Genomic DNA, 22871 nt, shown 5'->3' on the forward strand with positions numbered 1-22871 from the left:
TCTCTTGCTTTTTCGATGATCCAGTGGATGTTGGCAATTTGATCTCTGGTTCCTCTGCCTTTTCTAAAACCAGCTTGAACATCAGGAAGTTCATGGTTCACGTATTGCTGAAGCCTGACTTGGAGAATTTTCAGCATCACTTTACTAGCGTGTGAGATGAGTGCAATTGTTGCAGTAGTGAGCATTCATTGGCATTGCCTTTCTTTGGGACTGGAATGAAAACTGACCTTTTCCAGTCCTGTAGCCACTGCTGAGTTTTCCAAATTTGCTGGCATATTGAGTGCAGCACTTTCACAGCATCATCTTTCAGGATTTGAAATAGCTCAACTGGAATTCCATCACCTCCACTAGCTTTGTTCGTAGTGATGCTTCCTAAGGCCCACTTGACTTCACATTCCAGGATGTCTGGCTCTAGGTGAGTGATTACAGCATCGTGATTATCTGGGTCGTGATGGTCTTTTAATGATTAGATTTTTAAATAATGGCTGGGTTTTTAAAAAGTTGAATATGCTTGTTATTCCAGGCATATGTCTATTACACCTCTACAGTTAGGGAGCACCCCGGAGGGCCAACAGTAAGTTAATATGTAGCTTCACTCCCACATCGTTTAAGGGTCAACTGTGTGTATTTGAATAGAAATTTAAAATTTACAAAGTACTTTTGCATCAATGATGCTGTTCGTATAAATTATGTTAAGAATCATGTGAGATGGGTATCAGGCATTTGACTCACTTTGCCAGTGAGGAAATTAAGGTCCAGATACACATATTAAGTGACTCACCTAAAGTAACACAGTTACAGAGCATCTCCCATGCAAAAGGTATTTTCACTTTAGAAAACAGTTTCAATCACCCCTCCCAACACACACACACACACACAATGTGTCTGTAACCAGTAAAAGCAAATGAAATTTCATTTCCTCTAACTATTTTAAAGGAACTAAAAAGCAACAACAACAAAAAAAGGAGCTGAAAGGTAAACAGAAGAATGAGAAAAGACTCAACTATAGATAATTAACAAACTAAGTAATTTGTCTTCAAATCACTTAAAATTAACTAATTAACATTTTCCTTTAAGCAATTACTTGTATTCTTTAAGCCTCCTTAAACTTTTAAAATACTGAATCATAAACATTCAAGTTGCTCTATGGCCATGTGTCTATGACAAGGGCCGATTCCACGATCTAATTCCCTGACAGATTTCCACATAGCTCTACCACTCAGTGGGGGCCTGGAATTCAGAGCCCTCATCGTTCCAGAGTCATCTTAATTACCAGGGGCATTTCTACGGGCACTGTCATCACAGCTCTCACAGGGAGGCAGAGGCCAGAGCAACTGTGCCAAAGAGCCACTTAGGAAGTCAGCAAAGCTGCACAAACCATCTGTCTTCTCTCTTGTTCTCTCACTTGTTATCAGTGTAGACAACTAATAAGCAGGCATAAAACTCAGGACGCTTGGATATATTTTCCCCATGTAACTACAGACCAGATGTCTTTTGCCAACAGGAGGATATGAACAGAATCTAAAGTAGCCTCCTCCCAAATAAGATAAAACAACTTAGAAACTTTATGCATCAAATAGACAAACAATGAACCAGGCATACTCCTCAGGAATAAAAATGAATAAACTACTGATAAAACAACATGGCTAAGTCTCAAAATCATTACATGGAACAGAAGAAGATAGACACAAAAGAATATATACTTATGATTCAATTTTTATAAATTCTAGACAAGCAAAACTAATCTAAGGCAATGGAAATCCTCAGTGGTTGCTAAGGTTTGGGTGGGGGATTGACTGAGAGGGACACAAAGGAAATTTCTGGGGTGATGGAAATATTCTATATCTTCACTGAGATGGTAATTGTACAAGTATATATATTTGTCAAAACTCATTAAACTTTACACTTAAAATCTGTGTATTTTATTATGTACAAATTATGTTTCCATAAAGAATATTTTTACGAAATATACTAAAAGTACAAAAAAAATCTACTAAAGCCCTACATTAGTGAGTGACTTTAATAACTCTCTTAGAAATCAACAGAGGAAGCAAGCAAAATTAATAATATGGACTAGTGGCTGAGATGACAGAACTGAAGACTATGAGCTCATCACCTCCCACGAACACACCAAAATTACTACTTACAGAGCAACTATCTATAGGGATGACCTGAAAACTAGCAGAAAAGAATTTTCCACAATTAAGACATAAAGTAGGAAGTACAAGAATATGGGAAGGAGAGGAGGAGACATCCTACAGTTAGAACCTACATTTCCAGGTCACTGAAACACTAACAGGAGGAATGTCACAATCTCAGAATTCCTCCACAAGGAGTGAGGACTCTTAGCCCCACATCAGGCTCCCCAGTCTAGGGGTTCTGCACCAGGAATATAAGCCCCCAGAACACCTGGCTTTGACAACCAGCAAGGCTTATATCCAGGAGAGCTGGAGTGCTAGAGGAAACAACAGACTTTGCTCTTCAAGGGTGCACACAATATCTCGCACTCTGAAACCCAGCTCAGAGGCAATAGTTTGAAAAACAGGTCAGACCCAGTTGCTGATCTTGGAAAACCTCCCAGGAAGGGAGGAAGCAGCTAGGACTCCCCCAGGGGACTGGCAGCAGCCATTGTGGGGAGTTCATTCTATCACATGGACACTGGTGCTGGTAAGCATCATTTTGGTTTCCTCCCTCTAGCTTATTAGTGCCAGGACCTGCCCCACCCACCAGCAGGCACAAACCAGCCCTACGCCCCCTAGTAGACAGTTGCCAAGACCTGGCCCACCCACCAGCAAACTAGCACTCCTCTTTACCATGCAGCCATGTAGGCACCAAGCCTTGTACACCAGCAGGCCAATAGCGGGTGCAAGCATGGCCTACACAGGCCATGCAGTTAACCCCGCAGTAAGCCTACCTCACCTTCTAGCAAGCCCAGAGTCACTATGTGGCACAGCCTCAAAGCCAAGCAGGTTGGGGGCCAGTCCCATCTACCAGTGTGTCCACAGTAGTCAGCCCCACCAAAAAAGGGTGCATGCAGCCCACAAAGGGGACACCCCTAGAACATACAACTCCAGTGATCAGAGGGGAGCCCCTGGTGGTCCCCACAGGACATCGCCTATATAAGGCACCATTTCTCCAAGATCAGAAGATACAACCAACATACCTAACACATAGAAATTAGACACAAAGAATTGGGCAAAATGAAAAGAAAAGAAACTGAAAAAGCACAAAGACATGAAGTCTAAATAACATACTACTAAACAACCAATGGGCCACTGAAGAAATGAAAGAGGAAATCAAAAATACCTAAAGAGAAATAAAAATGGAAACACAATGATCTATAATTTATGGGACACAGCAAAAGTAGTTCTATAGAGAAGTTTATAGAGATACAAGCCTTACCTCAGCAAACAAGAAAAACTTCAAATAAACAATCTAACATTATATCTAAAGGAACTAGAAAAAGAAGAACAAAGAAAACCTGAAATTAATAGAAGGACAGAGGAAAAAAAGATCAGATCAGAAATAAAAGAGAGACTAAAAAGATATTGAAAAGATCACTGAAAGAGACAGACTTAGAGCTAAGAGCTAGTTCTTTAAAAAGATAAGCAAAATTGATAAACCTTTAGCAAGACTCATTAAGAAAAAAGACACAAAATCAGAATGAAATAGAAATTACAACCAATACCACAGAAATACAAAGGATCATAAGAGATTACTATGACCAATTATATACCAATGAAATGGACAATTTAGAGGGAAGAGATAAATTCCTTGAAATACACAATCTCCTAAGACTGAATCAGGAAAAAACAGAAACAGATCAATTACCAGTGATAAAACTGGATCAGTAACTTAAAATTTCCCAAAAAATAAAAGTCCAATACCAGATAGCTCCACAGGTAAATTCTAAAAAGCATTTAAGAAAAGTTAACACCTATCCTTATCAAACTATTCCAAAAAGTTAAAGAGGAAGGAATACTTCCAAACTCATTTTACAAGGCCAGCATCAGCCTGTTATCAAAACTAGATAAAGATACCACAAAAAAAGAAAATTATAAGCCAATATCACTGATGAACACAGATGTAAAAAACTTCAAAAAAATCTTAGCAAACTAAAAGAACCACACACCATGATTAAGTAGAATTTAGTCCAGTAACTCAAGGATGGTTCAATATCTTCAAATCAATGAATGTGATACACTACACTAACAAATGAAGGGTAACGATCGTATGATCATCCCTATAAATGCAGAAAAAGCTTTTGACAAAATTTGACATCCATTTATGACAAAAACTCTCCAGAAAGTTGGTATAGAGGGAACATACCTCAACATAATAAAGGCCATAATGACAAACCCACAGGGAACATCATACTCAATGGTAAAGAACCAAAAGCATTTATCTGTTCCTTCTACATGGTAAAAATTCTTATCCTCTGTGAACAGGAACAAGATAAGGATATCTACTCTTTTCACTTTTATTCAACAAAGTAGTGGAAGTCCTAGCCATAGCAATTAGATAAGAAAAAGTAAAAAGAATCCAAATTGGAAAGGAAGAAGTAAAACTGTCACTGTTCACAGATGACATGATATTATATACAAAAAATCCTAAAGATGCCAACAGAGAACTATTAGAATAAATGAATACAGTAAAATAGCAAGATATAGAATATGCAGATATTTATTCTATATACTAACAACAAATTTCCAGAAAAAAATTAAGAAAACAATCCCACATATGGATCAATGCAACAAAACAGGGAGCCCAGAAATAAACCTACATACCTATGGTCAATTAACTGTCAACAAAGTGGGCAAGAACACACAATAGAAAAAAGACAATCTCTTCAACAGTGGTGCTGGGAAAGTTGGACAGCCACATGCAAATCAATGAATTTATAACACATCTTCACACCATACAAAAAAAAAAAAAAAAAAACTCAAAATGGCTTAAAGTCTGAAATATAAGACACAACACCGTAAAATTCCTAGAAGAGAACATAAGCAAAACATTCTCTAACATAAATCATACCAATGTGTTCTTAGGTCAATTTCCCAAGGCAATAGAAATAAAAGGAAAAATAAACATATGAGATCTGCTGCTGCTGCTGCTGCTGCTAAGTCACTTCAGTCATGTCCGACTCTGTGCGATCCCATAGATGGCAGCCCACCAGGCTCCCCCGTCCCTGGGATTCTCCAGGCAAGAACACTGGAGTGGGTTGCCATTTCCTCCTCCAATGCATGAAAGTGAAAAGTGAAAGGGAAGTCGCTCAGTCATGTCTGACTCTTCACGACCCCATGGACTGCAGCCTACCAGGCTCCTCCGTCCATGGGATTTTCCAGGCAAAAGTACTGGAGTGGGGTGCCATCGCCTTCTCCCATATGAGATCTACTCAAACTTAAAAGTTCCCGTACAGCAAACAAAATGAAAAGATAACCTACAGACTGGGAGGAAAAAACTGAAGACAACACAAACAGATGGAAAGATAAATTTTGCTAATGGGCTTGAAGAATTAAAATTATTTAAATGACCATACATATCAACTATATTTCAATAAAATTAATAAAATAAAAAGTTTGAATCACAAAAGTCTCATGTTTGGTTTTATAAATACACACATACAAACACTTTTATGCTTGACAAACCAGGAGTATATAGTCGTCCCTCGGCTTCTGTAGTGGACTGGTTTCAGGATTCAGCCCCTAACCCTTTAGCCCCCAGGCTGTCAGATACCAAAATTCATGGATGCATAAGTCCCTTATAAAAATCGGCTTAATATTTGAATGTAACCTACCCATATAGTCCCATATACTTTAAATCATCTCTAGATTAACATATAATACCTAACACAATATAAATGCTATGTAAATAGTTGCCACTGTGTAATAAATTCAAGTTTTGCTTTTTAGAGCTTTCTGGAAATTTTTTCCTCAAATACTTTGGATCATTGGTTAGTTGAATCTGCAGGTGTAGAACCCACAGATAAAGAGGGCTGAGGGTACATGCTTTCAAAATATCCAAACTAATGTTTGCAAAAATGAACCTTGTGTTCAACCTCAGAGAAAATTCCTTAAAGTTGAAATCTTTTAACTCACAATTACCTAATAAAATGAAGAAAATCAGATAGAAAACCAAAAGGTTAGATAAATTAACACAATCATATAAGTATCAAACACATCCCACAGAAAATTCTAAAAGCACTTCAAAGTAATTTTTGGATTAAAGAAGAAGACTAAAATCATAGACTATTAAGAAATTAATAACAATTAGAACACTGTATAATAAAAGAAACAGTTAAAGGAGTACTCAGAGGAAAATATACAGCCTTAAATGCATTTATTAGAAAATAAGAAGACTGAAAATAAACATTTAACTTAGGAAGTTTAAAAATAAACCAAAAGTAAGTGGAAAGAAGGAATTAAGAAAAATAAAAGCAGAAATCAATGAAAATCAAATACCACTAGACTTAAGCTGGAGTTTTGAAAGCTCAATAAATAGTCCTGCCACTAATAAATTTGATCAAGAAAAAATGGTTAGTATTATTACAAGAACTAAAATTGAGCATAAGTGCCATGTACTGTGCTAAGCACTTTACATTTAATTCTATGCCAATCTAATAAAAAGATATTATTATTACCATCCTAAAGTACATCTTCTACCCTTTTCTGTTTTATTTTTCTTCCTTAGCACTTCTCGCTAACATACCAGATATTTTTTTAATCTTTTTTATTAATGTTTGCACCAACACACATTTTCTTGTTTTGTTCACTGTTATATTTCCAACCCCTAGAACAGTGTCTGACACAAAATAGATCCTTCATTTTTTTTTTATAGAAGGGTGGCATAATCCCTATTATACAAAAGTAGAAACCATGACAAAGTTGTTTGTACAGGGCTAACCAGAAAGCAAGTGGCAGAGTTAGAGTCCCAAGTTAGCCAGTGATGTCAGAGGCCATACTGCTAATATTAAATTATATTGCCTTCTTAATAAATATTAAGAATTAATATGGAGCCAAAACCACAGATCTAAGAATTACAAGTGAATGTAACATGCATCTTTATACCAATAAAATTTAAAATCGCAATGAACAATTTTCTGAAAAATATAAATTATCAAAATGATTCAAAATGTGAAAAACTTAAATAACCTAATATAAATTAAAAATAATAGGGATTTCCCTGGTGGTCTAGCGGTTAGAAAGTCACCTGCCAATGCAGTGGCGCAAGTTTGATTCTTGGTCTGGGAAGGTCCCACATGCTGTGGAGCAACTCGGCTCACAAGCTGAGTGCCTGCAGCCCATGTTCTGCAATAAGAGAAGCCCATACACTGCAACAAAGAGTAACTCCTGCTCGCTGCAACTAGAGAAAGTTTGCGTGCAGCAACAAAGAACCAGAATAGCCAAAATAAATAAATAAACAAAAACTTAAAAAAAGAAAATAATAGAAATTTTATCCCCACAGGGTACCATGACCAAAAATTTTAAGGGGAAATCTCATCAAATAATTAATGAGTAGGTAATTTCTATTATTTAAATGGTTCATGAACATACAAAAAATGAAAATATTTTATTTTTAAAATGAGGATAGTATAATCCTAACATCAAAAAACATAAGGGCAGCAGGAAAGAAAGCTACACTCAAAGTTCTGAACTAAAGTGGTAACAAACTGAATTATTTGTTGTTGTTCAGTTACTTAGTCCTGTCCAACTCTTTGCAACCCCAAGGACTGCAGCACACCAGGCTTCCCTGTCCTTCACTATCTCCCAGAATTTGTTCAAACTCATGTCCACTGAGTTGATGACACCACCCAACCATCTCATCCTCTGTCACTTCCTTCCTCTTCTGCCCTCAATCTTTCCCAGCATCAGGATCTTTGCCAATGAGTTGCCTCTTCCCATCAGGTGGCCAAAGTATGGAGCTTCAGCTTCAGCATGACTCCTTCCAGTGAAAATTCAGGATTGATTTCCTTTAGGATAGACTGGATGGATTTCCTTGAAGTCCAAGGGAATCTCAAGAGTCTTCTCCAACACCACAGTTCTAAAGCATCAATTCTTTGGCACTCAGCTTTCTTTATGGTCCAGCTCTCACATCCTTACATGACTACTGGAAAAACCATAGCCTTGACTAGACAGACCTTTGTTGGCAAAGTAATGTCTCTGCTTTTGAATATGCTATCTAGGTTGGTCATAACTTTCCTTCCAAGGAGTAAGCGTCTTTTAATTTCATGGCTGTAGTCACCATCTGCAGTGATTTTGGAGCCCCAAAAAATAAAGTCTGACACTGTTTCTACTGTTTCCCCATCTATTTCCCATGAAGTGATGGGACCAGATGCCACGATCTTCGTTTTCTGAATGTTGAGTTTTAAACCAACTCTTTCACTCTCCTCTTTCACCTTCATCAAGAGACTTTTTAGTTCCTCTTCACCTTCTGCCATAAGGGTGGTGCATCTGAATATCTGAGGTTATTGATATTTCTCCCAGCAATCTTAATTCCAGCTTGAGCTTCATCCAGGCTCGCGTTTCACATGATGCACTCAGCATTTAAGTTAAATACTCAAGATGACAATATACAGTGTTGATGTACTCCTTTCCTGATTTTGAACCAGTCTGTTGTTTCATGTCCAGTTCTAACTATTGCTTCTTGACCTGCATACAGATTTCTCAGGAGGCAGGTAAGGCGGTCTGGTATTCCCATCTCTTTAAGAATTTTCCACAGTTTGTTGTGATCCATACTGTTATGATCAAACTGAATATAGCAGTATATCAAACCAAGTGAGGTTTAATCCAAAGGTACAAGGATGGTTCAACATTTCTATTAATGCAATTATTTCTTTAATAAATTTAAAAAGTATATGATCATCTCAATAGATACAAATTTGAATAGGCATTTCATCTATGTCTATTGTAAGATATATGAATGACTAATAAGTACATGAAAAGATGTTCAACATCATTGGTCGTTAAGGTAATGAAAATTAAAAATCACAATGAGATGCTACTTCCTACCCATCAGAATGGCTATAATTACAAAGATAAGTAATACAGTTAGAAAGGATGTGAAGAAACTGGAACTCTTACACATTGCTAGTGGGAAGGTAAAATCTTATAGTACTTTGGAAAATTGTTTGGTAATTTCTTAAAAAGTATAAACATAAATAATATATGATTCATCAATTTCACTTCTTTGTAGCTACCCAGGGAAAATGAAACCATCAGTTCAGTTCAGTCACTCAGTCGTGTCCAACTCTTTGCGACCCCACGAATCGCAGCATGCCAGGCCTCCCTGTCCATCACCAACTCCCAGAGTTCACTCAGACTCACGTCCATCGAGTCAGTGATGCCATCCAGCCATCTCATCCTCTGTCGTCCCCTTCTCTTCCTGCCCCCAATCCCTCCCAGCATCAGAGTCTTTTCCAATGAGTCAACTCTTCGCATGAGGTGGCCAAAGTACTGGAGTTTCAGCTTGAGCATCATTCCTTCCAAAGAAATATATGCCCACATAAAAACTTGAACACAAATGTCCATAAGCAGGATTATTCATAATAGCTCCAAACTGGAAACAATCTACATGTGCATCAACTAATAAACAGATAAACAAAGCATTGCATGTCTATACAATGGACAACTGTTTACTAATGGAACAGACTACACATATGTGCTGCAATAGGGATGTACCTCAAAAACATCATGCTAAGTGAAAAAAACCAGGTGTATAAGCCTAGATGTTGTATGATTCCATTTATATGAAATATCCAGAAACAGAAAACCTAGAGAGACAAAGATCAGTGGTTACCTGGGATTGGGATGGGAATGAGATTGAGAGCAAATGGGCATGAGGCAACTGCTAGAGGTAGAACTGCTTAAATTGGACTGTGGAGGTGCTGTAAAACTCTGTGAATGTATGAAAAATCACCCAATGGCACATTTTTTTGGGTATCTAAATTATACTTCAAGAATGCTGTTAAAAATCACATTTACAAAAATGAGAAACTGTTGGTTTATGAAATATATTTAATTAGGACTCTATGAAAAACTACTGGATGGCAATGAAATTGGATAAAAAATGGAAAGAAGCAAAACACATGCATTATTTTAGCATGAATTAACAAAATGATAATTAGGTTTGGGTGTATGATTACCTAAGAGACATAAACAGTTATAAGAAGAGCCCAGAGAAATGATGAACACTATAATCTCCAAAGATAAGAACTATGAAAAATTTGTGACAACAACTAAAATACTTTCACTTTCAAGAAAAGAAAAGGTAGCTTGATCAGGGCCATTAGTTATGATGCAGAATCAAACTGCTCAAATTTTAATCCACACAAGTTGTTCTACTTTTCTCTATAGGAAAAAAAAATCATTTAAAGCCTCCTAACTTACCCATATAGATGGGTGTCCCACATGTGGTTTGCAGCATGACCTCACTCCTTCCATGCTTCTTCACTGCTAGGCCAAAATCAGTCACCTTCAAGAAGAAATTCACAGAGTCACCAGTTTTCCAGACCCAAAGTTCACACATTCTGCCAACAGGATTTTCACTACACTGTATTGCATTTAATTCAGGAATTCTTGAGGACAGAGGGGCTTTCCTTGCATTACTAATAAGGACCTTGCTTCCCCTTCCCACCCACCCCTCCTTGTGAAAAAGAAACCTAGTCAAGAGAAACTTGGTTTTTCAAATTTTGAAAAAACACCCATAATGTTGATTATTCACTCCTTCTAATTTAAATTCAACAGTTCAACATAGGGAGTTACTCTTCCAAGAAGGCATTTAACATTTTTTAAAATGAAATTTATCTTTATAAAGTTATTTCATTGTAAAACACATTCTGGCCTTGGTAAGTTTATTATCTATTTTTCTGATGCTCAAGCTATGTTTCAGTTTAAAGCACTGTTATAAATGCAAATCATTATTCTTGTCAGCACTCACAGAAACTCCTCCTTTTTATAATTATTTATAAAATATTTTCTCTAGTCAATGCTATCTTTTCTTTACTATTATTTCCTCTGTGTTTCTAGAGTATACTAATTTAAAAATTATTACACTATTAAAAACTACGAGAAGCAAATTAACAGGAAAAAAAAATACACACTATAACTACAAATACACGGGAGGCCTACTGCTGCAACTGCAGGCTTTCTGCTCAAGTCTAAATCTTGGTCATTAAACATTTGGTTATTAAATATTCAGTGTGTGCCCTTGGTATTGTCTCCCAAGTTGGAACAGCCTTGGGCTGAAAGCAGAAAAAACAGGCACATTTACTGATCACACAACCAAAGATGAGATTGTGGTCCACAGACACTGAATGTAAAGTTTTCAGTACCTTATGGAGTAAGAAAATGTTCCTATCAACAATGTGATATCACTATTTCTCTAAAGAGACTAATAAATTTCTCCAGGAGTGTTCACAATGACCCTACTTGGAGCATCATGCTACATTATCTTTCTCCACAGAAAATGTATACAGGTATCAAATATATAAAAGTTCTCATGACCCAATTCAATTCTTTGGAGGGCATTTATTCCTTCATGCACCAAATATTAATTGAGCACATATTATATTTTAGGCATTATTCCTGGTACCAACAGTGAATAAGACACACACAGAATTCCTGCACTCATAGAGCTTATAATAGAAACATCTAAGAATATTTATTTGAGTATAACAACAATACTGTTAATCCTATTTATGTTATAAATGCAACAGAGCAAGTTATTCAAAGACAACATTTTATTCCCAAATTAATACATTCATATATTTTGAAAGCAACCACTTTTAAAATGCTAATAAATAATGTATTCGATCATTTATTTGACATTAAAGAACACTTAATTTGAATAAAGTCCTCAAGAATAAATACTTGGCATACTAACTGTGCTTAGAACATAAATATTAATACCCAAGAAAATTTTAAATGAGAAACACAGACTTTAGCATTAATTTAGTATCAAAGGCACAGCCAAGGTGTACTTTTTCTCTAAATTTGTAACACATTTACATCAAATTACCAGGCATAATTTTGAAATTAATTAGAATTCAGAGCATCTGTTTGTTTGCTATTAACTAATGATTCAGAACTATCCAAATGAATATCTACTTTAAAAAAATTCAGTAGCACTACTTAACTTGTAAAATTATTCTTGTCAGTCACAACCTCTTTTGTGAAATTTTAATTTTTTTAGCACAGGCTGCTTATTTTTGGCTGTTAAAAAGCTTCTGAAATGTATCTAAAAAAGAGGATGTACGTTGCCACTTTGATATCAAACTATTTATAGGCAAACATTTACCACAATTTCTAATATCTTACCTTTATGTTTAAGTTCATTTCATTGTTAGCATCAATAAAGCTGCTTTTAACCATTATGTTCTCCAGTTTCAGATCTCTATGTACTATATCTACCAAGAAAATAAACAACAAATCAAATGAAATGGATAATGAAAAAATAATTAGAGTGGACACAAATAGAACTTGACCAGTTAACATCTACTGTTGAAAAAGGAGATCAGTCCTGGGTGTTCATTGGAGGGACTGATGTTGCAGCTGAAACTCCAATCCTTTGGCCACCTGATGCGGAGAGCTGACTCATTTGAAAAGACCCTGATGCTGGGAAAGATTGAGGGCAGGAGGAGAAAGGTACAACAGAGGATGAGATGGTTGGATGGCGTCACCAACACAATGGACCTGGGTTTGGGTGGACTCCGGGAGTTGGTGATGGACAGGGAGGCCTGGCGTGCTGTGGTTCATGGGGTCGCAAAGAGTCGGACATGACTGAGCGACTAAACTGAACTGTTGAAAAAAATCTAAGGAGGTCCAGGTATAATTCTTCCTTGTTTCATTCCCTTATATTCATATCCTTTTTCTCCATGTTTCTAACCTTAAGGAGCCACTTTCTTTGACTCCCTGACCTCTCCCCAATCCCCTCTTGCTCCAACTGGCCACTCTTCTTCATGAATGGCCTGGTGAGTGTGAAAGAGGATCATGTCCAAGGTTAGCTATTTCCTGTAGGAGGAAGCTTTCCCATGTCCTTCACTCTTCAAAGAGAGGATTACCTCTTTACTTCTATTCATATGTTATTGTCAGCATAAACATTTAACATACTGCAACTTGGCTACGTGTATACAAACTATATTTTTTTCAATATATTTTCTGCACCATCAGTCCCACTTTTCTACTCTTTATACATTAAAGTTAAAAATAAAAACCCGTGAGACACAAAATCTCCAGTTGAACATGTCAGGGCTCAGGCAGGACTTTTATGTACATGCAAATACTCTCATGTACCAAATATTTCCTTTGCAAATAACTGATCCAGTCCATATCCATTGAAATCATTCCCCTAAACTTAAAAAGCTATAGGTATAATTTCTGGGGAAAGGAGGCTGGATGAGCCCTGGACTGTCTACTACTCCTAGTTGTTTACAGTTCTCTTCCACACCCAACCTGTGTTTGGAATTTCTATTGTTCTCCTTATCTCTTCTTACATAAACACCACAAAACTTTAACTAATATATCTTCATAATGTGGTTTGACACTTGGCAGGGCAAGTCTCTCTGCTGCCTCCACTGTTCTTTTTAATTGTTTTTTTTACTATTCTCATCACTCTCAAAATAATTTTATCAAGCTCCATGATAAATCCTGTTAAGATTTAGTTTGAAATATACTGACTTTATATATTAGAACTGAAATTAGCAAAATATCAAGTCTTTGGTTTTCTGCTCTTGCAAAAATCCTCGCTCTCTGCAGAAAGCCCTCCCTTTTTCACCTGAGTTTGTATTCCTCAGCTCAAGTTTTGCTTCCTCTGTGAATTCTTGCTTGACTTTCCGAATCAAATGAGGCACTTAGTACACCTGTGCTCCATGCTCTCTATATGGCTCTCAGAAATCATCATATTGTTTTCTGTACTCCATTTGAAAACAAATCATCAATTTGTTTTCTGTACTCCAGCAGGTGCCTTGTGTTTGAACCTCTGTAAACTCTAGGACCAACCTCAATGCTGTAGGTGCTTAAGGAACATCTGTTGAATGAGCCCCTAGGTTCCAGCACTAGCTCTGCACACCCAACCATGTCCCCTGACCTCTCTGGAACAAAGTTTTTTTTATCTCTTTTGAACTGTGGTGTTGGAGAAGACTCTTGAGAGTCCCTTGGGCTGCAAAGAGATCCAACCAGTCAATCCTAAAGGAAATCAGTCTTGGGTGTTCATTGTAAGGACTGATGCTGAAGCTGAAACTCCAATACTTTGGCCACCTGATGCGATGAATCTACTCTTTGGAAAAGACTCTGATGCTGGGAAAGATTGAGGGCAGGAGGAGAAGGGGATGACAGAGGATGAGATGGTTGGATGGCATCACCAATGCAATGGACGCGAGTTTGAGTAAGCTCCTGGAGTTGGTGATGGACAGGGAAGCCTGGTGTGCTGCAGTCCATGGGGTTGCAAAGAATCAGACATGACTGAGCAATTGAACTGAACCGAACTGATAAAATGAGAAGCTTCTAAAGTCACATGTAAGCCAAACTAACACTGAAGGGGAAAAAAAAAAAAAAAGCAGGAGCATGAGGAAAAACAGTAGCAATAATACCAAAGAATAGTAAAGCAATTAGAAGAATTAGAATGATATTTAAATGTGGATATTAAAGTAGTGAAACAACTCCCCTGTGGTACTCTACTGGTGGATCATACATTTGTCAAAACCCATAGAATGTACAATACCAAGAGCGAACACCAATGTAAACTACGGACTTTGGGTGATAACGATGTGTCAGTGCAAGTTTATCAACTGTAACAAGTGTAACCCCTCTGATAGGGGATGCTAATAATGGGGAAGGATCTGCATGCATGGACAGAGGTATTTGGGAATCTCTGTAACTTCTCAATTTTGCTGTGAACCTAAAACTGCTCTAATAATTAAGTCTAAAAATTTGTTAAATGCCTAGTATATGCAGATTTTTAACATTATTATTAATATATGAGTTTTAAGAAATTTCACTTCTATTGATTTTCTATTTCGGATTTAATAATATTAGCTTCTTTTCAAGTTGTTGAATAGAAATGTTCATAATTTCCTTCTTATCCATGGACAATGTAATTGCATACCTGTCTTGTTTCTAATTAAATTATATCAATAAAGTTACAAGGGAAAAAATTTAATTTTTAAAATCAAATTTTCTGTATCAGTAGGCATTACTTCTGTGATTATGAATCCTGGATACAATCACCCTTAAACAAAAGTGCTATCTGCCTGCATGGAGTCAACGAGCTGGGTGATCCTCTTCTTACCCTTGTTGTGAAGATAGGCTATAGCTGAGGCGAGACTTTGAATGATCCACCTTGTCTCATTCTCTGAGAAATGACCTTTCCTTTCCAGAATTTCTTTGAGTTCTCCATCCTCACAAAGCTCCATCACAAGATACATTTTCTGACATAAATATAAAGAGAGAGATCACAAATTATTTAGTTGGGTATGTTTAAATGTTATATACAGTAAACAGAGAGTAGAAATATCATTATAATCTTAATCACTCTATTCATTTAACATAGTTGCTATCTGTCATGTACAAGGTACTCTGTAGGATACTAGAGGGGACAAAAGTGGAAGTATTAGTCACTCAGTCATGTCTGACTCTTTCCAACCCCATGGACTGTAGCTCGTCAGGCTACTCTGTCCATGAAATTCTCCAGGCAAGAATACTGAAGTGGGTAGCCATTCCCTTCTCCAGGGGATCTTCTTGACCCAGCAATCAAACCCGGGTCTCCTACATTGCAGAAGCCACCAGGGAAGCTCTACTAGAGGAAAAAGCAAGCATAAAACATACTCTTTATCTCCAAGGAGCTCAGAGTATGGTTCTAATCACAATGTCATGTGATAAGTGCTAACAGAAGAGGACTGTCCAAAATGTGATGAGGTTACAGAGGAGGGAGCGAGCCTAAAGAATGCTCACTGTGAAGAGGCACCATTTCAGGCAGGTCTGGATGATTGAACAGGGATTTATGGGTAGAAAATATGGGCAAGAACAGGCATAGCACACAGCATTTGCAGACTCCAAAGCTGGAAAAAACACTGGCAGTTAAGAATAACACATATCTCAGTGTTAATAGCATTTTGGTAAGTCAGAGAAGACTGGAGTGGTGAGGGGTGAGGCCAGAAAGAACAGGTTGGTGCCAGGCTGTAAAGAGTCCTGGATGTCACACAAAGGAGCTTGGATTTTTTCCCCCATATGCAATAAGTAGCCACTGAAGATTTTTTTTTTTTAATTTTTACCCACTCTGTGATCTCCAACCAGGGATCGAACCTGTACCCCCTACAGTGGGATCTCAGTGTCTTAACCACTGGACAACCAGGGAAGTCCCACCATTGAAGATTTTGAAGCTTATGTTTGGAGTGGAGGAAGTGTATGTGCCATTATCAATTCTGCATTTCTAAATGAACACTCCACTCCAGCAGCAATGCAGAGAAGAACTCAACAAACTTCTTTTCTGTGAAAGCCAGATACAGATAGTAAGTATTTTTGGCTTCACAGGCCATACAACCTCTTCCGTAGCCACTCAGCTCTGCTGTCACAGCATAAAAGCACCCATAAACAATACAACAAAACTTTATTTATGGACTTTGAAATTTAGTTTCATATAATTTTCACATGTCATGAAATACTACTATTTTAACCTTTCTTTCCAACCATTAAAAAATGTAAAAAACCTAACTTACAGGCTATAAAAAAAAAACAGGCTGCACTCCAGACTGGCTCACATGCTGTGTATACTGACCTCTGTTCATAAAAGGGTAGATGTGAGGAGCAGAAAGAAGAAAAGAAGAAAACAATGTGAAAATACACAGAGGGAGAAATAGTGGAACTTAGTGACTAATGGGGTATAAATGGCAAAAGCCACAAATGAAATGCCTCTTCCATATTTGCTGTATCTGTGGATGTTTCTTATACTCACTTTAAGTATTCCAATAGTCAGGTCATCTATTGAGTCAGAAAGATTCCCAGTCAACTAAAATGCATGCCTTTTTCATACCTATGGGCAGCTGCTATTCAGACACAGACCAGCCTCCATGTCTCCATTTCGTCCTGTGCCACTACATTTTCATTGTTGTTTGTAAGATTCTGGGACCTGATCCTATTCTATTACCACTCCTGATGCAACTTCTGTGTTCAGTCAGCAAGCAGGAAAGCAAGAGGAAAAGGCTAACAACCTTTCTTCCTATAGTCAAAATTCTGACTCACTAAACCTTAGGATGCTTTAGAATTTCAAAAGTAACTACAGAATTCTGTAAAGTCTAACGCAAAAATAAGCTTTTGAACTAGGCCATAGTTTTTCCACTGACAGCGTGGCAGAGATCATGAAATGAAATGGTAAGTGAATTATTTGGAAGGCAAAGTTACATTAGCAGTGCTTACAATACAAATTGATCAATTTAAAACAGGTAAGCTGATAAAAGTTATTATCAATAAAGGTTTTTCAGAAGTCTTTCTGTAACTATTAAAAAATAATTGTGTAGGCCTGGAGAATATGTGGACTCACAAGAAACGCTACATAGTTAATGGATGATCAGTATTACTACCTTAGCCTAACCAGTCAGTTAACAATTTCCTTTAATCTTTAAGATAGCTTCAACTGGAAGTCTAGGCATTTGTGTGAGCTGGGAAGATGGGGAGACAGATCTGACTTTTGTGAATCAAAGGCAAACAGTAGGTAAAAAATACAATCACAGATGATGGTTTCCTGTGCCTTCGAATTATTCTACATTTGGACTCCCACTTATGTTCCAAAATGAAGGAACAGACCAGACTTGTCCTCCCTTCTGAAACAACCTAAAAAATGGATAAAATAAATGAAATAACAATTTTCAGACATTAGTCATCAGGCAGCACAAGGCAGTGATCCCTGACAGAGGGGAAACCTATGAGACAAGCCCCACGATTATCCTAGCTTACTGTCTAGACAGAGTTTCCAAGCTACAGAGAAGGGAAAGAAAACCCAAGCAGAGCTCAACAGTCTACATGAACTGAGGAGATGGTGCTGAGAGTCCAGGAAGGCCAAGACAACTAAACTCCACAGGCGAGATTGCCAAAGAGGGGAAGGCTGTACACAGAGAAAGCACTATAGATTTGCAGGTGGCTGCCGATCCCACCCTCAACTCTTCAGCAAAGTACTAACTAGCACATACGTATCAAGAATCTAACCAGAGGAAAACAAGATGGTGGAGGAGTAGGTGGACGTGGAGTACATTTCTCTCCACAGATACATCAGGAATACACCTTCAGACACAGAAGTGCATGCAGAACACCAGCTGAGATTGGACAGGAGTACCTGACCAGCGACCCATGTAAAACTCGGTAGAATGAAGGAACCAAGGGGAAAAACAGGAGTGTTAGTAGGACCAGACCTGCCTTTGGCGGGTGGGGGAATTGAAGCAGGGGTCCGATCCCCACATTGGGGCAATTGTCTGAGTCAGAGGAGAAACATTTAAGGCTGAGAGGGAAACATCTGATCTGTGGCAGCCTAAATGGAATGAGAATCAGACAGTTCTTGCTGCAACCATACCTGCCCTGGACAGGGATGCAGACCCCCTGGAAGGTGCACCGGCTGGGAGATGGAGTTTAGGAATTGTGGAGCAATCCCTGGGCGAGGGCAGCTGTTGACTGTGGAGAGACAGATCAGGGGATGTGAGGGAGGAGATTGTGCTGGAAAATGCCTGCAGAGGAAAGCTGGGCAGCCATGGAGGCAAGGCGATACTGCTGAGTCATGCATAGCGGGTGGAGCCATCACCATAGCCTCTCTTCCCCTACAGGCCAGCATTGGCAGCTGAACAACAGAGGGGCTGGCCCAGCAAATGCCTGAGGCACTGAACTACAGAGTAGGGCCCCACTCAGGATGCCCCTTTAAGTTCCCGATGTGGTGATCTACAGAGTAGGACCCCAACCACAAGGGCCCCTCTATGTGCCTGATGCGTGAACAACAGAGAAGGACCCCAGGCAAGGAAGCCCTCTAAGTGCCTGAACCGGAAGAGGTCTTCTGATTGCCACCCACAAGAGGCACAAAAAAAGATTCTGATAGGGCTGTAACTGCTGCAGAGGAAGCAGTCCGTGTCCCTGCACACTCGGCGCCTCCAGGGTCCCCCCAAGCCAAGCAGTTGTGTCACCTTCACGCTCAGCTCTCACTGGGGCAGAGCTGCCACAGGCAAAAAAAGTCTCACGCCTATGCATGCAGGGTCGCTTCGGTAATGTCCGACTTTTTGCAACCCTGTAGACTGTGGCTTACCAGGCTTCTCTGTCAGGAAGGTGGGTTCTCCAGGCAAGAATACTGGAGCTATTGGCCAATACTGGTTGCCATAACCTTCTAGAGCACTATATTTCCTGCTGCCCTAGCCACCAACTCCCCTGAGTACCTGGTGCTGCCAGAATCCTTGCGATGCTGCAGGGAGCTGCACCATCTCCACACATGGCCCTCACAGGGGCAAACCCAAGTCCTCCAGGGCAGCCTCAGGAGCAAACCCCAGTGGATGGCCCATATGCAGAGGTGGAAATAAAACCACAATTGAAACTAAGAAAGAAGACCCAAAGCTCTCCCACCAGCTGTACAAGCTACAGATTAAATCCACATGATCAACTAGACAGACTGTCTCTATGGAATATATAAAAGTTCATTGAGAGCTCCCACAAAAGAAAACACACTAGTTCTGATAGCTGTGGACAGTGGAGGCAAGAACACAGAGGAGTAGAGCCCGATTAGAATCCGAGCTGCCCCCACAGCAGGTCCAGAGATCAGCAGTGTTAGAGGGCATCCTAGGGAGGTGAGGTAGACTGTGACTCCCAGCGAGGGAAAGGAATCTGACAGCAGTGACTCAAGAAAAACATTTATTATTCTTATGTTTTGACTTGTTCTGTAGATTCTTCTGGGTTTTTTTTCCTTTTTTTTCCCCCTCCTCTGTTGTAGTTGTCGATTTTATTGGCACTATGAAATCTAATTAAGCTTTTGCGCTTTTTCTTTTTATTCTTTTTTTTTTTCTCAGTCACATTTTTTCTTGTTATAAACCTCTGCCTCTACGTTGGGCTTTTGCAGTTCTGGGGAGTTTTCTTCTTTTTTTTTCTTTTCTTTTCTCTTCTTTTAATTTTAATTTTTTAAACCTATTATTAAAAAAATAAATAAAAAATTTTAAAAACCTATTATTATTTTTTCTACATTTATTCCTTTGTTTGCTTTTCCTGTTCTTTTCCCCCTGCAGTTAATCTTTAATATATATAAATCTTCTATATCTACCTGTATTTAACTTTGCATATCTATTCTTTCTTTTCGTTCTTTCCTTTCCTCTCAACATATTTGTTAGTTTTATTTTCATTACTTTATTTCCCAGTTGGCACCTTGCTTTAGTTTTGTTTTCCATTTTGTACTTTATTAGTTTTGTTCAGGTAGACATAATTTTTGGTTCCCTTTGTTCGCCAGGTCAATCTATTATACTTTACTTTTGTTGGACTGTTTTGATTTTGCTTATGGATGTATATGTATTTGTGTATATTCAGTCACACGTTTTATTGTTGTTATAAACATCTGCATCTTTGTCAGGCTTTTGTAGTTCTGTGGGGTTTTCCTTTTTTTTTTCTTCTGTTTTTTTTTTTTTCCTCTCTTTTTTATAATTTTAACTTTTAATTTTTTTAAACCCATTATATTTTTTCTACATTTATTCCTTTGTTTGCCTTTCCTACTGTTCTTTTCCCCTTGCAGTTAATCTTTAATGTATATAAATCTTCTTCATCTACCTCTATTTAACTTTGTATATCTATTCTTTCTTTCTTTTCTTTCTTTCCTTTCCTCTCAATATATTTCTTAGTTTTGTTTTCATTGCTTTATTCCCCACTTGGCACCTTGCTTTAGTTTTGTTTTCCAGTTTGTGCTTTAGTTAGTTTTGTTCTTAACTGGTAAATATAATTTTTGGTTTCTTTTGTTCACCGGGTCAATCTATTGTATTTTATTTTTGTGGACCGTTTTCACTTTGTTCATGGGTATATATGTATATGTGTATATTTCATTATTTTAATTATTATTTGCCTGAATTTGTAACTGCCATTTGTCTGAGGCTCATCTTCGGTTTCTCATTTTTTGGATATTTGTTTCAATCTCACTTGATGCCATAACAAACCACTTGTGAAACCTTCACTCCTGACCAGAGATCAAGACCTGAGCCTCTGCAGTGGGAGCACTGACTCCAAGACCCTAGACTACCAGAGAACTAACCCTACTAGCGGGTATCAAATAGTGAGAACTCACACAAAGGAAACCACTGGAATACAAGACCCAGCATCACCGAACCACCAGTAGCACCCTGTGCAGGATACCTCATGTAAACAACAAACAAAACAAAAGTACAAACCCATAAATCAGCAGACAGGATTACCACCTCACTCAGCCTTGCCCATTAGAGGAAAAATAAACAAGCAAAAACTTAGCACAAATCTGATCCTATAGGAAGCTTACACAAACCACTGGACCAACCTTAAGTGTTCGTGTTAGTCGCTCAGTCATGCCTGACTCTTTGCGACCCCATGGACTACAGCCCACCAGGCTCCTCTGTCCATGAGATTTTCCAGGCAAGGATACTGGAGTGGGTTGTCATTTCCTTCTCCAGGGGATCTTCCCAACCCAGGGATCGAACCTGGATTTCCTGCACTGCAGGGAGATTCTTTACCGACTGAACTACAAGGGAAGCCCCTTAAAAGGGCAGAAACCAAAAGGAAGAAAGAATTCAATCTTGAAGCCTGGGAAAAAGAGAACTCAAACACAATAAGTTAAAAAATAATAATAATGATGAAAAGGAAATACTAAGGACTTCCCTGTAGCTCAAACGGTAAAGAATCTGCCTGCAATGCAGGAGAACAAGGTTCGATTCCTGGGTCAGGAAGATCCTGCCTTGCGGGCTACAGTTCATGGGGTTGCAAAGAGTCAGACACGACTGAGTGACTAACACACACACACAGAGAAATACTACCCAAATGAAGGAACAAACTAGAAACACAGAAGTCCAAATAAATGAAGAGGAAAGAAGCAACCTACCTGAAAAAGAATTCAGAATAATGATAGTAAATATGATCAAAAACATTGAAAATAAAATGGAGACAATGCAAGAATTAATTAACAAAGACCTAGAAGAATTAAAGAATAAACATGCAGAGACAAACAACCAATTACTGAAATTAACAATACTCTATGGGACTAACAGGAAAATTTGGCCTTGGAGCACAGAATGAAGCAGGGCAAAGGCTAGTAGAGTTTTGCCAAGAGAACACACTGGTCATAGCAAACACTCTCTTCCAACAACATAAGAGAAGAGTCTACACATGGACATCACCCAATGGTCAACACTGAAATCAGATTGATTATATTCTTTGCAGCCAAAGATGGAGAAGCTCTATACAGTCAGCAAAAACAAGACTGGGAGCTGACTGTGGCTCAGATCATGAACTCCTTATGGCCAAATCCAGACTTAAAATGAAGAAAGTAGGGAAAACCACTAGACCATTCAGGTATGACCTAAATAAAATCCCTTATGATTATACAGTGGAAGTGAGAAATAGATTTAAGGGATAAGATCTGATAGACAGAGTGCCTGAAGAACTACGGACAGAGGTTCGTGACATTGTACAGGAGACAGGGATCAAACCCATCCCCAAGGAAAAAAAATGCAAAAAAGCAATCTGGCTGTCTGAGGAGGCCTTACAAATAACAGTGAAAATAAGAGAAACGAAAAGCAAAGGAGAAAAGGAAAGATATAAACATCTGAATACAGAGTTCCAAAGAACAGCAAGGAGAGATAAGAAAGCCCTCCTCAGTGATCAATGCAAAGAAATAGAGGAAAACAATAGAATGGG

At 38.3% G+C, this 22871-nt stretch overlaps 1 protein-coding gene across 5 annotated transcripts in view; it reads right to left on the reverse strand.

Annotated features, from left to right (window-relative positions):
* Positions 1 to 22871, reverse strand: part of STK33 (serine/threonine kinase 33) — a 197193-nt gene that overhangs the window by 44915 nt on the left and 129407 nt on the right. For all 5 annotated transcript variants that reach the window (XR_824276.1, XM_010829301.1, XM_010829299.1 and 2 more), the window contains 3 exons: positions 15283 to 15421; positions 12315 to 12403; positions 10386 to 10470 (listed from right to left, as the gene is read on the reverse strand). Coding sequence is in view for 4 of the 5 variants with exons in the window: in XM_010829301.1 (XP_010827603.1) it covers positions 10386 to 10470; positions 12315 to 12403; positions 15283 to 15421 (313 nt within the window). In the remaining variant the exon portion in view is untranslated. The remainder of the gene's footprint in view (positions 1 to 10385; positions 10471 to 12314; positions 12404 to 15282; positions 15422 to 22871) is intronic.

Source organism: Bison bison, unplaced genomic scaffold (genome assembly GCF_000754665.1).
Source record: "Bison bison bison isolate TAMUID 2011002044 unplaced genomic scaffold, Bison_UMD1.0 scf7180017864503, whole genome shotgun sequence".
NCBI classification, from domain to species: domain Eukaryota; kingdom Metazoa; phylum Chordata; class Mammalia; order Artiodactyla; family Bovidae; genus Bison; species Bison bison.